At 42.9% G+C, this 18,113-nt stretch overlaps 1 protein-coding gene across 7 annotated transcripts in view; it reads right to left on the reverse strand.

Moving 5' to 3' along the window:
• Positions 1-413: 413 nt before the first annotated feature.
• LOC140201903 (zinc finger MIZ domain-containing protein 1-like) overlaps positions 414-18,113 on the reverse strand; it is a 231,349-nt gene continuing 213,649 nt past the window's right edge. For all 7 annotated transcript variants that reach the window (XM_072266685.1, XM_072266684.1, XM_072266682.1 and 4 more), the window contains 2 exons: positions 9,236-9,481; positions 414-5,432 (listed from right to left, as the gene is read on the reverse strand). In XM_072266685.1, coding sequence (XP_072122786.1) covers positions 5,325-5,432; positions 9,236-9,481 — 354 coding nt within the window. In that variant the 3' untranslated portion in view covers positions 414-5,324. The remainder of the gene's footprint in view (positions 5,433-9,235; positions 9,482-18,113) is intronic.

Consider the following 18,113-nt stretch of genomic DNA (forward strand, 5'->3'; position numbering starts at 1 on the left):
CCTGATCAACTCTGCTAATTGATTGAAAATGAACTGGGCTCAAACAACTTAAATTTCGCTGAGTAACTGTTGTATCCTGATGTTACATCACTTCCTGACTAAAAGATGCGTCATTAAGGGGTTTAGATACTGCAAAAGAAAAAAATGCGTGTATTGTTATGTAACCCATATAACAAAGATCAGCGGTTGTGCATTAAATATGGCAAGTCTTACTTGTAAAATTATTAGCAAACATATCTGAATTTGCAATGGGTGTACTGTTGGGTTGTAGTAAATGTAGTTTTATTTAGTCCTGTTGCTTTACTGTTATGTGCATTTTTAGGTTGCTTGATGATTCACATTTTTAGTCCTGGTGAATCAAGTCCAATTACTTACTATTTTAACTGCAGAGATTACAGATGACTAAGGCCAGAAAAGGGCAAAATATTTTAATACAATGTAAAGGAACCTTGAAATGCAGGACACCCAGAACAGATTTCAATTTTATTTGTGCAAGGTCACAGACAATAAAAGTTCCACTTTTACTCTGAAAACAAGAATACTTATTTTTCCATCTCATATTAATAATGTTGAACCTTTGATTCGACGTGTGAATGCTTACAGAGACTCCAAAGAGTCTATAAATTCAGATTAAAATTAAATAGAATTGTGCCATTAAGGGAAGACTCCAATAGAATTTTAAACAGGAGTAGGTAACGTACTAGCTTCAGCATAAAGAAGTGTATCTGGAATTCCATTTGCTGCTCTCCAACAAGTAACTCAGTCATATAGATCCATACCCAGATCTAATTCTTGTCTGTAACAATTTAACTAACATCACTCAGGGCAACAAGTTATGTTAGTACAATCACTTAAAAGTTTCTAAACAAGAGGGGGGAGAACTGAATGCACTAAAACCCTTTATTGGTTTCTGATTAATGCCTCTCTACATTTGTGGTTGGTAAGAATTAGGTAATGATTGAGTAACCCAATTTCTTTTAAGGGAGGGATGGGAGCTCCTTACCACTTTCAATAGGGCCTTGTGTGTTACGAGGTTACTTTAAAACAGTTGCTAGCTGGAGACAATGCCCTGGTTGAGGTTTACATTTTAGGGAAAGGAGGGTTTCAAATGATATAATAGGTACACTTTGGATTGAAAGCAGAGTTTGAGATAAATCTGTAAATATATGTGACTTAACTGAGTTTTTCTACTGGTACTAAAGCATTTTAAGCATGTATTCAAACAGTAACAGTACATCAGAACAGAGACTACCACAGATTACTATATACAGCATTAAGCAGGAGCACGCAAGTAAGACAAATTGTTTTGGTGTTTAAAAACAGATTTTCCTTGTATTTTCCATAGCTAATTTGGTCATAATATTTTAAAGCACTCCAAACTTAACTTGAGCAGAGTAATAAAAGAGGAACATTTAGGTATATAAAAAAATAATTTTCCCAAAATCAGAAGTTTTACTGGCACTTGTATAGTTACTTTCTTACAAAGCATTTTTTTCTGCTGAAAATACCAAAGGGTTTTATCTGCACACAGCATTTGGTGTATGTTCTACAGCCAGCCATGTGCCAGAAACCACGTTCAGCACAAATGTTTCTTTGTGGTTACTCTCAAACAATAATTATTGTGGCACATTTATATTGATAAAAAACAGTATAGTGAAAAAAATACATAATGATAAAAAATTAATATTGTGGAGATAACTGATAGCTGATTGTTATTAGTTACAGAATAAGTAGTGAAAGTGCACTTTGTTGATGCCATATTAGGTTTCGTTAGCATACAATCAATAGCATCCTTTCCCAATTATACCTTGAAATTGAAACATTATGAATTCAGACAATGGGAGCCATACCAGGTCAACAGCCCAGCCCTGGCTTGCTAGAGTCTACATAAGACAGCCAGGCAATAGTTTTAGGAAGGACACCCTGACGTGGTAAATATAATTATATTTTAAGGTTGCTTTGAAAATATACATGTTCTGAAAGACTGGAGAGTACTGGAATTTTCACTTCTGAAGGGAAGACTTGGCTGTTCCAGGTTCTGTATAATGTGGCAATAGAGAATATTTAAAAACAGAATCACTAAAGATCTAGAGGAAGTTAAGACAAGTAGAAACAGCCAACTTGAATTTCAGAAACAAATTTCTTTACAGAGCAATGAGGGTGGCGGGTCTCATTGAAACCTATCTACAGATAACGAGAGGATGTTTCCCATAGTAAGGGCATTAAAAAACTATGGAGAGAAACCAAGAGAATGGTATTGAGAAGGATAATGAATCAGCCATGACAGAATGGCACTGCAGACCTGATGGGCCAAATGGCCTGATTCCACATCTATATCTTATGAGACGGATATGACGGAGCAGGAAATGCAGAGGACATGACTTTCAAAGACCTTCTGTTGTGTTGTGATTAGGAAAAAAAGTACTAACGTAGAATTATGAAATCTTGTTCAAGAATGGGTTAGGATGTTTAGAATGGGGAATTAACTCAGTTGAATGTAGGCCAGTTTTCTGGTGGCCAGAAATGGGTGGTGCTATTCCCTAGGCTTATCCTTGAACTATTCTTGTCTATTAAATATATCAGTAATTTGGGTGAAAATCTAGCAGTACCTAAATCTGTGGCTAAGAGGCACAGCAATTAGTTATGACATGCCAGGGAAAATTGCAAGAGTATATTGATAAAATGATGGGTGTGCAAAGAAGCAAAAGATAAAATTTAGTGTCGGGGGGATGGGTGCTTTTGGTTCTCAATGTAATATACTTGTACTTTAATTGGGGAAAACTGGGTGATAATGGATTTTTATGGTTGTGGAAATACATTAAAAGGAATCATTCAAGAAAGGTCTGTCGGTGCAGATCTTTTCTCTAATTTTAACTAAAAATGGGATAAATGTACTACAGAATCCTAATATACTGTATGAAAAAAGTACTGTGTAACCAACTAATCCAGGGGTTCCCAACCTTTTTTTATGCCATGGACCCCTACCATTAACTGAGGGGTCTGTGGACTCCAGGTTGGGAACCCTGAGCTAATCACATATAGATAATTACCTGAAACCATATTCTAATACCCCTGCTGGCCAGCACAAACAAATTGCAAAAGCAGGAGCTAGATGAAAAAATAGAACTGTGATTACTCCGTGTTTCCCTATGGTACCACATCGTTGACAGGTCAGGGGGGTAAGTGGGGGATTGCTGCCAGAACAGTCATAGAGCTTGATATATTGCATGGCCTCCTGTGTTTTAATTTCATAATGGAAACATAAATTGTCTCACTGCTTGAATTTTTGTTCAGGAAATGGTGTCTGCCTAATTAAAAACAAGCTGGGACCTATACCACCCTTGCCAACGACTTTGCTGAGCAGACTTGATGGGCCAAATGGCCTATCACTTCCTTTGAACAGTGTCTTATCTTGTACAATATTGTTTCTATCTTGAATATGAACAACACTGATTTTTAATATCAGTTGTGCCCCTCCCATTCCTTTTCTAACATTATATTGCTTTCTCATCTACCATGGAAATCTATTTTTTCCTTTTGCTTTTTGAATGCCGTCACACCCCTAACCTTCACAACAGCCAACAGCATCTTTGTGAAAACTGGCACAAATTTACTAATTTCCCCCTGTTCTTCTCATTTGGTGAAAAAAAAAGCATGCTTCTCTTTACTGTACATGATCTTTTGCAAGAATTACACCCAAAGTCGTCTTTCTCCAAGCCACTTTCTGCATACTTTCAACATTCAAAACATTTTTGTAACTTTAATTGATTTTAAATCCCATTTCATATTTTAAAGGAGCAGTCCTTCTCTATGTTCCAAGACTGACACAGAAGCAAGACTTTGTTTTTAGCGTAGTTTACTACATTGAAATTGAATTTTCTAACAGGAGATAATAGTTTACATATAAAAAGCTATAGAAATTAAACAAGAGTTTTATTGTTTTACAAATTTCAGTACAATCCTAGATAATCCTAAGGAGATAGATTCAATAAACTTAAACCCAAACCTAAATAATATTGAGTTACATACCTCAACTGACTTAAATAGTTCACAGAAATCCTAAGCTGCTGTAGCTCAAAAGAACTAAAAAGAACATACATTTTCCATCTCCCTTTTTCCCTTTCCCTCACCTCAAAACTTATGGAAGTTATTTGTAAATACAAACTTCAAGACAATGATTATTTTCTGCAATAATTGCATTGTTTTAAATGATCTCTCTCATCACAGTGTACATTTAAAAAAAGGTTTCTTGCACCTGCAAATGATCGTCAGCAGCATTTTAATAATCATTGGGCACTGTTCAATTGTTTTGCCAATACCACAGTACTTAAGATATATTAAAAAAAAAACCTTTTTGGTGCCACATGAACTTGGTACAAAAACCACAGCCTGTAGAACTGCATTGGTGTGTTCAGATAAGTCTACATTAAGAATGTGGAATGCTCTTTTTTTAAATGAACAAAATTAAGGAAGCGGTTAGGGCAATTGAAATGGGATAATAACACAGTTCTGTCATTTAATCACCTCTGCGTACTCCTTTTATATTACAATGATATGACGTCCAACATCTTTATCACAGGTTGTGAAATACAGGCAGTGATACTGTTTCATTACAGCATGGAAGAAATCATCTTTCCTTTCAGTGCTGTAGTGTCCCTACCTTGGTCAATAAGAATCCTTTGTGCTTTTGTTTTGTAATTGATCATGATTTTTTTTTTGCATTTTCTTCAGTGAGTTTGAAGATATAGTTAGTGAGAGTCCATCCAGTCTCTTCCTTACAATGGAATTGTAAGGAACTGTACAGGGATCCAGGAAAATCATTGTACTTGATAACAGGGGCTTGCCAGCTCTGGTTTGGTTCTCAGCTTTCCCCTGTGCAAGGCATTTGATTCCTAGTAAAATTCCTCACCTCAATAGTGAAAGTGGAGAATAATCCACAAAACGTCTGAGCCAAATAACAAACCTGCAATTAGTGGCTCAAAGCTAATTGCTGAATTGAAGTATTTCCCATCTTTTGCCTTCAAATGTTTTAAAAATGCAGACAAGATTTGTGGCATTAATAACTAAAGAGTAAAAGATTCCCTAATTAGCTGGTTTCTTCTGACTTGTCAATGTTTCAAATCTCATCTGTGTTCCAGGGATCTAAAGAAATTTAGAACTGTAAAAGGTGACAGCAATTTGCAATGGGTCTCCTACCAGTACTATCCACAGAGAAATCTGTCAATAGGTTTTCACTGTCAGCAGTGCAAGGCAGTGTGGAGTCTCAGTTGAGCTTCAGTGAAGTTGAAGCTAGAGTTAATGTGGTGGATAAAAAGGAAGAATATTTAGTTGTTCTCAAACAAGGACAGAAGGTCATCATTGCTGTTGTTTGGCATATCCGGAGGTCCTAGATAGGAAAGTAGTTCATCTGGGTTTGTAATCTCTGGAAGAAGCTAGAAAACAAGGACAAACAATATCAGAATTTTAAGGCAATTTAAATCCTGTTGATATAGGGTTGAAACAGTTTCAAGTTAACCAAAAACAAACCCAACTTTGAAATCCATAGCTCCATTCCTGAGCTTTGCGGAATGCACTATTTGCACCCGTGAAGCTGACAGAATTCCTAGAGCTCAGAGAGATTTGGCAGTGATTGGGCAAGAGGGAGCTGATGAGGGGTGGAGGAGGCGAGGCCAAACTTTTATTGTGTAATTCTGTGGAATACCTCTGATACAGTATAACAGAACTGTTTTCTAAGGCAGTTTCTCAACACTTCCTGAGGTCCATGCTTTATGTGGAATAAGTCACCATGTGTATGGGCTTGACCTCTCTGCAACAACAACTCAAAGCTGTCCGCCGTTCCAGTTTATTCTCTGCCTCAGCTGATACTGCAATGGATGACTTCTTTTCCCTTCCTTTTTGAGGTCAAAAAAACGACAATTTGAACAACTCTTGGATTCTAGTTTCTCTCCTGACTTTTCTTACCCTCCACTTTCCTCTGGTCTCATCCCTCCTTCCAGTTACAGCCCCATGCTAGGTTTTCACCAAATTTCTGATCTTTCCCTTTCTGACCCTGAATGACTTGTCTTTAGCTAAAGCATCAGCTTCACCCTCCATATATCCCCATCTTAAATAATTACAGCCCAACAAAATGTTGGATTCTTTCTTTGTTGCCATTTTGGCTATTTTTTTTTTTTGGCCATGAATCCTTATCCCAGACCATGAATCCTTCTCCATTTTTACGGGGTTCCCGATACACTTGGACCTATTCTTCTGGCCTCTACTCTCTCCGTCTATTCATTGCTAACTGCCAAAAAGCATTATCTGCTTTAATTTCAACATGTTCCTCATTAACTCTAATCTACCCTGTGAACTTTCAGTGGTCTACTCATTAAGAAGATATTGATATTGCCACCAAACATGCTCACAAGGGTGCTGCTACTGTACTTTAGCAACTGACATCTCATCTCATCTTGCAGAGCCATGCCAGCTCTCAGTCACGTCCTTTTTCTAGGCCTTCAACACCAGGACATTGTCTCCCGAATTGTCTTTAACCTTCTCCCCAAGTTTCCAACACTACCTCATCCCAGCATAGCCTGATTCTACCTTCTGTCCAAGATCCACAATCAGGATTGTACAGGTAGTCTCACTGTTTCAGTGTGCTGTTGCCCCAATGAATACATTTCTTCTTGCCTCTACCTCATCCTTTCACCCCTGGTCCACTTACATGTGTGACACTGCAGATGCTCTCTGCCACCTTCTAATTCCTCGATTCCACTTTCACCATGGACACATGATCTCTCTGTGAATTCATTCACATCAGAAGAGTACGAGTCCCACAGCAATCTTTACTATGTCCTCCCACTATGCCCCCTTCAAGGACTCCATCACTCTCTCAGTTCCTTCATCTCTGTTGCATTTACTCCAAAGAAGAGATGTTCTGTGCAGTTGCCTCTCAAATGATTCCTTCTTGAACTTTGGCTTCCTTTCTAGCATTGTGGACAGAGCTTAAACACATTTAATTTTATATCCTGCATCTCAGCTATTTACCTGCACTTCTTCCAAAACATTGATCACAGTGCCTCCTCTACTTTAGAGAAACCAGGCCACAATGGGCGATCACTTTGCAGAACACCTGTGTTCAGTCTGCAGGACAGATCTGAACTTCTGGTTGTCTTCCCCTTTAGTTCACCATCCTCTCTCTCTGACCTTTCTGGATGTGGCTTCCTGCACTGTAACATGAAGGACCAGCATAAACTTGAGGAACAAGTTCCTCATGGATAAAAGAAAAATGGAGAGCTAGATTAAGCTACTCCGAGATCAAAGGGTCAGCAGAACATGGGCCGAAGGACCAGTATTGTTTATGTTCTATAACCTCATATTCCAATCAAGTGTGCTGCAGCCTTCCAGTGTTGAAACTGTCAACTTTGGGAAACTCACTCTTTCTTCCCCAATCAGAACACACCATTTCCGTCTATTATCATTTTGGCTTGACTTTTCTTCCTCTTTTTGTATAGCACGGTTTGATGGACATGTTTCACAGCTTTGCTATTAGAAATAGAGTAAGTTTTACAATAATGTTTCTCTGATGCAATTGGATGCAACTCAGTTGATGAATTAGAGAACATTATTTCTATTACGCAAGCCAAATTGGTCATAATATGATTTTGTTCAGGCACTGCAGAACCACTTCAAGAGCTGTGATTTCCAAACTGACACACAGAAAAGAAAAGCTGTTTTGGGAAAACAACCCCTTTATATGTAACCTCCCTGTAGACATGAGACATCACTGTCTCTTACAAACACAGGCTGCTAGTTTCACTGCGGGAAGCTTTTTGAAGCTGACAAGCAATTGCTTCTATTGTCACATGCAACAGCATTCTATTAAATAATGCCTCAGCCAGCTTTTAGCATGCAGTAACAAAATAAACAGTTTTGAAAATCCTGTGGTGGGAAAAATATCTTTGTTATTGTGAGTATGAAACTCTTCAGCTCCAACTCCCTTTTTTCATTGACACAATTTTTATAATGCAATTTTCTAAATGTGAGGTTTCTTAGCACGTTGTAGCAGAACTATGTGTACATTACAAGTGTAAAGGTTTCTCTTTCACGTTAACTGCTAAGGTTAATAAAATGGCCTCTCTGTAATGTTAACTGCTGAGGTAATGGGTTCCCTGTAGCAGCATGTTTGGGTTATAGGTAGAGCTAACAGAATTTTGGAATTCAGTTGCTGACCAACGGACGAGATGTTATTCTTTCTTGTTTGTATGAAAGCTGTTAGTTTTCACAGGCTTTGAGCAGAAGGCGCGAGGGGGATAAAGAGAGGAGACGCGACTTGAGGAGTCGGTGGGCTGCCTGACCCTCCGGGCTCCAGCGGGAACCGAGGGTCGACGACGATCAAAGGAGGAATCAGCAAAGGAAAACCATGAGCTCCAATGAATTGTGCACGAACTGATTAAATAAATTCTTGGCGCCTTTTATTTTATATTTTGTTCTCTATGAGTCTCATAGTCCAAGTAAGAGTTATAAAATCTTACTTGTTTAACCGCGTATTGTGTACTGTTTGTTATTTCGGGGTACGGATTTCACACTGGGCACACTTCACGCAACATCCACCCAAACAGGAGATCTAAAGTTTGGCTGGGGGTGGGGGGGTGGTTACCACCCCCAAGATCATGCCACTAGGCAAAGTGAATGTTACACAAGCAAAGTAGCATAATGTGATACCCACTGCTACACTAAGTCATAGTCTTACCCTATCAGAGATATTTCCATTGTTTGAACCATCCCTTCCCCACCTTGTCTGCTACTAAAAACTAACTTGTTTTTCTTCTTCCTAGTCACGTGATGGGTTCTAAACCTAAAATCTTAACCATCTTGCCCGATCTGATGTGTGATTCCAGTATTTTGTTTTCATAACAGAAAATTAACATCGAATATTTTGCCCTGGTGTGGCCTAGACAGTGCAGACAACTGATCAAAATAAAGTGTGGTGTTGAAAACATCTCTGGAATCTAAACTACACTTGTGGCTTGTACATTTCCAGGATGTTCAAGAGTGAGGTAAATCATTTATGATAATTTGTCTTCAAATCTTGAAGTGTTAACCTATGTTTTGCTTCCAACATGTTGCCTGACCTGCTCAGTATTTTGATTTTCTTTTTGAAGTGAGTAGTAGTCACGTGGCTAATATATTATGTACTTAAAGGAAGTTGCTGACTGTGGACGAAAACATTCATAAAAAATTTTGTCACACTTACTTCCAGAGAAGGCTCTGGAACATCAGCTGCTCCCTGACCACCTGGTTGACCTTCCATCACTGAAGATGGGTTAAACGTCAATTCACCATGTGAATGGGTGCTGGAGCCCGTCTGCTGGAGCTGCCGCGGGTGCTGGGAGGGGCTTCTGTGGTGCAGTGGCTGCCCTGTCTGATTGCCAAGGTGGGGTGCATGGACTCCTTGCTGCATAGTAGGGTGGGGTTGATCTATCGTAGTAGAATGAGGAATCTGTGGAGAAAAGATAAAAATAAAAGAATGGAATCAAATAATGGGACAACCACAGATAGTCAAACCTTTTCCAGATGCTTTGATAGTAATAGAATTGAGAAAACAAATACAGGTCTACAAGCAACACACATCAAAGTTGCTGGCGAATGCAGCAGGCCAGGCAGCATCTGTAGGAAGAGGTGCAGTCGATATTTCAGGCCGAGACCCTTCGTCAGGAAGTCCTGATGAAGGGTCTCGGCCTGAAACGTCGACTGCACCTCTTCTTACAGATGCTGCCTGGCCTGCTGCGCTCATCAGCAACTTTGATGTGTGTTGCTTGAATTTCCAGCATCTGCAGAATTCCTGTTGTTTACAGGTCCACAATCCCTTATCCAAAATCCTTGAGGCCAGTTGCATTTTGGATTTCAGATCCCCCCACCCCCGATACCAAAAAATACGTATGCTCAAGTTACCTAATACAATGTAAATGCTATGTAAATAGTTGTTAAACTGTATTGTTTAGGGAATAATGACAAGAAAAAATTTATTTCCAACAAAAACATTCAATAAGACATTAAAATATACAGTTTCAAATGAACCGAATCAAACACATGGTAAATGACTTATTGGAATAAATGTAGAATGTCAATGTCACTGTCACTATAAAACTTCAGTAACTTGTCTTTCTGTTTATTTAAATCATATAGTGGTAGCTCCAACACTATTTTCCTCAGTAAGATACCGCACAGACACACCACGATCAAGCTTCTGCAATAACTCCACTTTCTGCATTATTGATAATGATAGATGCTTCCTTCTCTTTTTCTCATTGTTACCCATAGGGGTATCTGCAGCTCTTTTTGACATTTTCACAGTGAAATTAAACACAAAGTCAACAGTGAACACAAAATATCAGCGAACAGCAAATGCACGTGTAACCAGTACGAGCGCTGAGCCACAACTGACGTCTGGTGGCCTCTGCTAGTGCTGCCACGTCACACCTGAATGACGTCAGCTGTTGGCGAAAAAAATTTCTGTTTTCAGAGCTTTTTGGATTTCAAAATTTTGGATAAAGGAATGTGCACCTGTATATCAAAGGAAAGGTCCTATGGCCCTTCCTGATGCCTATCACCCAACTTCAAGGACTGATATCCTGTAAACACCAGAACAATTTCATCATTAAGAGCAAGGGAATAAGACGTGAGAGAATAGGACCAATCAAGTGTGACAGTGGAGAAGTGTGCATGGAACTGGAGGAGATAGCAGAGATACTTAATGAATACTTTGCTTCAGTATTCACTACAGAAAAGGCCCTTGGCAATTGTAGGGATGACTTAGAGCGGACTGAAAAGCTTGAGCATACAGACATTAAGAAACAGCATGTGCTGGAGCTTTTGGAAAGCATCAAGTTGGATAAGTCACCGGGACTGGACAAGATATACCCCAAAACACAAAATACTCTGCAGATGCTGGGCTCAAAGCAACACTCACAACACGCTGGAGGAACTCAGCAGGTCAGGCAGTATCTGTGGAAACGATCAGTGACTGATCGTTTCCACAGATGCTGCCCGACCTGCTGAGTTCCTAGAGCATATTGTGAGTGTTGCTTTGACCCCAGCATTTGCAGAGAATTTTGTTTTTACGATTTGCTATTCCGCTGCAAAGTCTCTTCGAGGTATGCCTACCCTGAAGAAGTTTAAATCTTCCCTTCAACGGGAGTTCAGTGAGACCCTCTCTCACTGCTCCCCCTCTGTGGTCTCCGCCTCTGACTCTTTGACCAGATCCTCACCCAGACCCGCTAGCACAGCCACGTCTCCTTCCTGGGAACATGTCTCCACCACCATCTGCTACCTCAGGGATTCCAGCTCCGGTTCCAGGCCTCCCAGTTCAGGACCAGTGAGGATCCCGGGTACCTCCGTTTCATTGACCGCTGCTCCCGCCGGATTCTCCGCGCCACGTTCGCTGCCATGCGGAGATACCTACGGGCCCTGTCCCTCTCTCTGCCACCACTCCGGGACTCACTCTCCACTGTCTGCCATGGACCTCTTCTACACTTCATTCTCCGCCGGATTCACGCCTCCAACTGCCGTTTCTTCTCCTTCCTCGGGTCCAAGAAGGACCACAAGCTCGCCCGCCTGACGATGACCGGCTCCAGCCTGGACCCCGACCCCTCGGACCTCGACTTCTCAGGCCATCGGCAGGCCGAAGACCCATCCGCCTCTGACTCTGACCCCGACTGGAACTACAGCCTCCCAGACATGGGCACCAGCCCCCGGCGGGCCATAGACTCACTCGCCTCTGACTCTGACCTCAGGTTCTGGGGCCCTGCAGGCCACAAGCTTCGCCACCCCCAGCTCCAGATCCAGCTCGGACCATGATCCCGACCCTCTCCAGACCGGGACCCCTCTTACATCCGCTGGGTCCTACCGCCCGACTTATTCTCCAACCACCCTCTTTCCTCCCTGCGACTCCCAACCTTCCCTCTACCCCTCATTGCCCCTCCATTCCTCTGATCTCTCATCCTCCCCTAACCCCACTCTCCCTGAACATCTCAACTCCCTCTCCCTCCTGATACCTCCCACTCTTCACCATCCTCCGACCCCAGCCCCAACCCTTGCTGTGTCTTCACCATCCCCTCTGACCTTCCCCCCTCTGAGGCAGAACATTCTGTCCTTAGCAAGGGCCTCACTTTTGTCCCCCTCCGTCCACACCTCAGTGAGTTCCGTGCCCGCCATGACGCTGAACTCTTCTTCCGTTGCCTACATCCCCGAGCCTACTTCTTTGGCAAGGATTCCCCTCCCCCTACTGATGACCCCTTCTCCCGTCTTCAACCCTCCTCCTCCTCCTGGACACCCCGCCCGGGCTTTCTACCTGTATTCGATCTTTTCATCTCCAACTGTCGCCGAGACATCAACCGTCTCAACTTCATCACTCCTCTCTCCTGTTCCAACCTCACTCCCTCTAAACACACTGCCCTCCACTCTCTCCGCACTAATCCCAACCTCACCATCAAACCCGCTGACAAAGGTGGTGCCGTAGTAGTTTGGCGGACGGACCTCTACCTCACTGAGGCCAAACGGCAGCTCCCTGACATCTCCTCTTACTTACCCCTGGAACAGGACCCCACCAAAAAACATCAAACCATTGTCTCCCGCACCATCACCGCCCTTATCAACTCCGGAGACCTTCCATGCTCAGCTGCTAAACTCATAATTCCCACACGCTGTACGACTCGGTTTTACCTCCTCCCCAATATCTACAAGCCTGACTGTCCCGGTAGACCCATAGTTTTTGCCTGCTCTTGTCCCACCAAACTTGTATCTGCCTACCTGGACTCCATTTTCATGGTCACCCATAGTTCAGTCCCTCCCCACCTACATCCGGAATACATCCCATGCCCTCCACCTCTTCAATAACTTCCAGTTCCCCGGTCCCAACTGCTTCATTTTCACTATGGATGTCCAATCCCTATACACCTCCATTCCCCATCAAGAAGGCCTCAAAGCCCTCTGCTACTTCCTGGATAATAGACCTCACCAGTTCCCCACCACCACTACCCTCCTCCAGTTGGCGGAACTGGTACTCACACTTAATAACTTCTCTTTTGGCTCTTCCCACTTTCTTCAGACCAAGGGTGTAGCTATGGGCACTCGCATGGGCCCCAGCTATGCCTGCCTCTTCGTTGGTTATGTGGAACAGTCTGTGCTCCAAACCTATTCTGGTACTGCTCCCCAACTTTTCCTTCGGTACATTGATGACTACATTGGTGCTGCTTCCTGCACCCATGCTGAGCTCGTCAATTTCATTGACTTTACTTCCAACTTCCACCCAGCCCTCAAATTCACTTGGTCTATCTCGGACACATCTCTCCCCTTTCTCGATCTCTTGGTCTCCATCTCTGGAGACAGACTGTCCACTGACATCTTTTATAAGCCCCCTGACTCTCATATCTATCTCAACTATACCTCTTCCCACCCTGCCACATGCAAAAATGCCATTCCCTATTCTCTGTTCCTCCGTCTCTGCCGCATCTGCTTCCAGAATGAGGCTTTCCATTCCAGGACATCTCAAATGTCCTCTTTCTTTAAGGATCGTGGTTTCCCTTCTGTCGTCATCAATGATGCCCTCACCCGCATCTCCTCCATTTCCCGCACTTCCGCTCTCACCCCATCCTCCCGCCACCACAACAGGGACAAGGTTCCCCTTGTCCTCACCTACCATCCCACCAGCCTCCGGATCCAGCACATTATCCTCCGCAACTTCTGCCACCTTCAACAGGACCTCACCACTAAGCACATCTTTCCCTCTCCGCTTTCCACAGGGATCGGTCCCTCCGTGACCCCCTGATCCACACGTCCCTCCCCACGGATCTCCCACCTGGCACTTATCCCTGTAAGCCTAAGTGCTACACCTGCCCCTACACCTCCTCTCTTGCCACCATTCAGGGCCGCAAACAGTCCTTCCAGGTGAGGCAACATTTCACTTGTGAGTCTGTTGGGGTCATCTATTGCATCCGGTGCTCCCGGTGCAGCCTCCTCTACATCGGTGAAACCCGACGCAGATTGGGGGACCGCTTCGTCGAGCACCTCCGCTCCGTCTGCCACAACAGACAGGATCTCCCAGTAGCCACCCACTTCAACTCTGCTTCCCACTCCCATTCAGATATCTCCATACATGGCCTCCTCTACTGCCATGATGAGGCTAAACTCAGGTTGGAGGAGCAACACCTCATATACCGTCTAGGTAGTCTCCAGCCCCTTTGTACGAACATTGAATTCTCCAACTTCCAGTAATTCCCTCCCCCTCCCTTCCCCTATCCCTATTTCACTCTGCCCCCCCCCCCAGCTGCCTATCACCTCCCTCATGGTTCCACCTCCTTCTACTACCCATTGTGTTTTCCCCTATTCCTTCTTCACCTTTCCTGCCTATCCTCTCCCTGCTTCCCCTCTCCCACCCCTTTATCTTTCCCCTTACTGGTTTTTCACCTGGAACCTACCAGCCTTCTTCTTCCCACCCTCCCCCACCTTTTTTTATAGGGCCTCTGCCCCTTCCCTCTTCAGTCCTGATGAAGGGTTCCAGCCCAAAACATTGACTGTTCCGTTTCCACGGATGCTGCCCGACCTGCTGAGTTCCTCCAGCGTGTTGTGAGTGTTGCTTTGACCCCAGCATCTGCAGAGTATTTTGTGTTTACAGTATTTTTCTTCTCTTCAATCCATTTTCTTTTGGATTCTATGATGAATACAGCTCAAAGTGCATATGTGCATATCACTAAGACAGCTTATTGTACAGAATCTACTGTGATTTATCACTGTAGAATATTCTGTTTCTCAGTGGCCACATCCTCTAACCACTAATTGAACCACCAGTCACTCGGAGGATGAGTAGCAGCATCGGGGTGTGGAGCCTTGGTGGAAGTGGCACAAAGGTGAAAAAACGTCACAGTCTGCACAAGTTACAGTGTACCAGAAAAATATATACATTCTACTGCCACCTGAGATTGTTTTGTAGTTCTGTCAGAACAGCAAGCTACTATTCATGAACAGATTGATTTCTGGAGGAACAAAGATATAGCTTTTGTGACCTCATCTCTTGTTCTGACAGAGAGGGAGAGGGAGAGAAATGTCTATAGGGTTCAAATCTTTCTCCATCGGGAACAAATTGTCGCTTAGGTGGTTTTGAGAAATATGGTGGACACCTGGGTGCAGGATTTCTTGATTTCATCTGGCATGCGTTTGGAGGTTGAAGTAACACATCCGATCTAACTGGTCCAAGGAGATTGCTTGATAGGGTAAATGCCTAGCTCTTGGTAAGGGTAGGTGAAATATTACTTTGCCTCCTTGTTCTGTCGAACAACATACAAGTCTTTGCTACACACGCTGCTGTCCAGACTCACACTTCACAAGCCACCCTTTCAAAGATAACACCAATGGACCCTCCACTCAAAGGGAACCACTGGGGCCCAGCTGCAGACAAAGTGAGAACCTGGCATCATCGTGGCTGACCTTCCATACCTACCCACCAGGCAATGATTGAGGGACAATGGTGAGGTGGTTCACTTAAGTTTCAGTTCAGAGTTGCTCAGGCACTGATTTGCTTTAAATCCACTTTGGTCAGTTTAACTTGGTTCTGAGATGAATAGGATAGCTTTGACTTGGGGTTGTAGCTCTTTAGAAGAACACTGTGCAGACGTTTACATGATCTCTCCATAAAAATTACAACCATGATACCAGACGAACTTCAACTTTGCCTCTTAGGTTGGTGACTCAACACATTACAAGCCATTCCACAGATTGCCTCTATTTACATTCTTTCTTTCCCTACACAAACATTAATCAAAATTCAAAGTTCAAAGTAAATTTATTATCAAAGTACATATACGTCACCATATATAGTGCTGTGCACAATTCACAGATAGGTATCACCAATATACAGCTAGGGAGCCTAAGAATTTTGCACAGTACTATATTTGTTAATGTGGAGTTGAGAGCGAGTTTGTAAATCTGGCTAGAGCAAAGAATGTTGGGAATGGTGAGCGCAGAGTGCCGTGGGAGGGGTGTGGGACAGGTGCAGACACATTCACCTCTGAGACACCAGGCAAGGTCATTTGATTGCAAACAATTGGTTTATTGGTCATTACAGAATGTCCCTCTGGTGTTTCTCACTCCCTTTTCTTTCCCTTCCCTTTTTCACTGAAGGTGATTCTCCTCTCCCTGCCCCCTTTCCACCCTCAGGCCACAAGAGACCCATATCAGAATCAGGTTTATCATTACTCACATTTGTCATGAAATTTGTTTTTTTTTTGCAGGAGTACAGTGCAATACATAAAATTACTTCAGTACTTTGCAACCCTGAGATCCATTTTCATACAGTGGTACTCAAAGAATCCAATAACCATAATAGAATCAATGAAAAAGTGCACTAACAGGGCAGCCTTATGATGCAATAACTGATCCGAGCCGGTTTTGGGTTGGTCAGCTATTCTTTACTCAATGCCTTTAGAGAGATACAGCACCGAAACGAGCTGTGCACCCAAGTATGCACCAACCATTAATCACTCATTTATATCATCTATATACTACTAAAACGCTCATGCTCTGTCTGTCTGTGACCTGCAGTTAGCGCAAATGGTGCATTACAGCGGCACTTTTTTTGGCTAAATCGAATTAAAATGCACTAACTTACAGAATGCAGGCAAAGTTCAGGGTTATATATTCGTATAAAATTGCTCTTTCACCAAAATAAACAGGCTCCCTTTTAACCTGAGACCCGATCGGCCATCATGGAAAACGGGACGCGACAGCCAGACGCATGCACACAGCCAGCCCTAGCAGCGACACCTACCGGAGCAAGAGGGCAGGGCAGCTCTATTTCACAGGGTCACATTCTGCTAATCACCATCAGCATGTGCAGGATTGGGACAAATCTAACTGCCACCCATCAACAAGAGATATTTAAATCTTATTGTAATGACATACTTCGAGACACCCATAAAACCCTTTGCTGCAGTCAAAGGACAGCAGCAATTATACCACGTCCATTTAGGAGAGCGCCAACCACATCATCAAGAAAAATCAGCATCCTTTGGTGTTACTGCTTTGTATCTTCTATCCAGCATTAGGGTAAAAAAAATGCTCAACCTAATTATGCCGCGTGGAAAGGGAAGGGGGACATTATGGTCAAGAGATGATGCCAAACGTCGTCGGGAAGCGGCAAGGAGAGGGAGAGAACAAGAATCGGATGAGGCCAGGGCCGCAGGACTCCAGGATCAAAGAATCAGGACAAAAAAAGATGAGAGAAGAAGAGACAGAGGAGGAGAGGCATGCATGTCTCCAGGATCAGAGACAAACAACAAACAGCAGAAGAGATGGGGGGGGGGGAGAATGAAAGGGCTGCATGTCTCCAGAGGGGTAGCAGATAAACCAGAAATAATGCCATCAAAAGTGTCCTTCGTTAAATGAGGAGCAGCTATATTTGCTTTGCTACGCATCGTTCTTCTTTAATAAACTGAGGTTTTTTACTTCAGTTTCCAAAACAAAGCGATACCAATAGCATTCAGGAAAATTTGATGTTCATTCTGGTCACATCAGACTGCACTACCCTTCTCTCAAAGGGTGCCCCAACGGGTCACCCCGTTGTCTAGTTTCTACAGTATATCAATCCCATTACCGTGGATGTACTACCAAACTCCCTCAGAAGATATCACACTAAACATCTTTGCTCACAGATGTGGATCTCTACGTTCTATGTGTTCAGCAAATATTTATCCCCTCATATCATTTCCATTGGATAGAAAATCACCTTCATTACATCTCTAGTCTGCACATTCCCAATGGATAGATCAGACAACTGGCTAAGATAACTGGCACTTACTTAAGTGAACAGTTACAGGGACGCAAGCACCTTAGGTCTTAGGGGTTTTTGTGGAGGAGGGGTGCTCATAGTTACTAAATCCCTGGCCTCAAATCTAGAGACATACAAGTTAGGTGTAGGTTTCCATTCCTGCCATTCATGTTATGATAAACAATGATATTACTGCTCAGTACAAAGTTACATTTTAGAGAGCTCTTACATTGAGAGTTAGGTTATCAATTACAAAACAGTAATTGTGATACAATATATTGGATGATCAATCGGGGTGTAATCCAACGAAATC

Source organism: Mobula birostris, chromosome 8, assembly GCF_030028105.1.
Source record: "Mobula birostris isolate sMobBir1 chromosome 8, sMobBir1.hap1, whole genome shotgun sequence".
In the NCBI taxonomy this organism is placed as follows: domain Eukaryota; kingdom Metazoa; phylum Chordata; class Chondrichthyes; order Myliobatiformes; family Myliobatidae; genus Mobula; species Mobula birostris.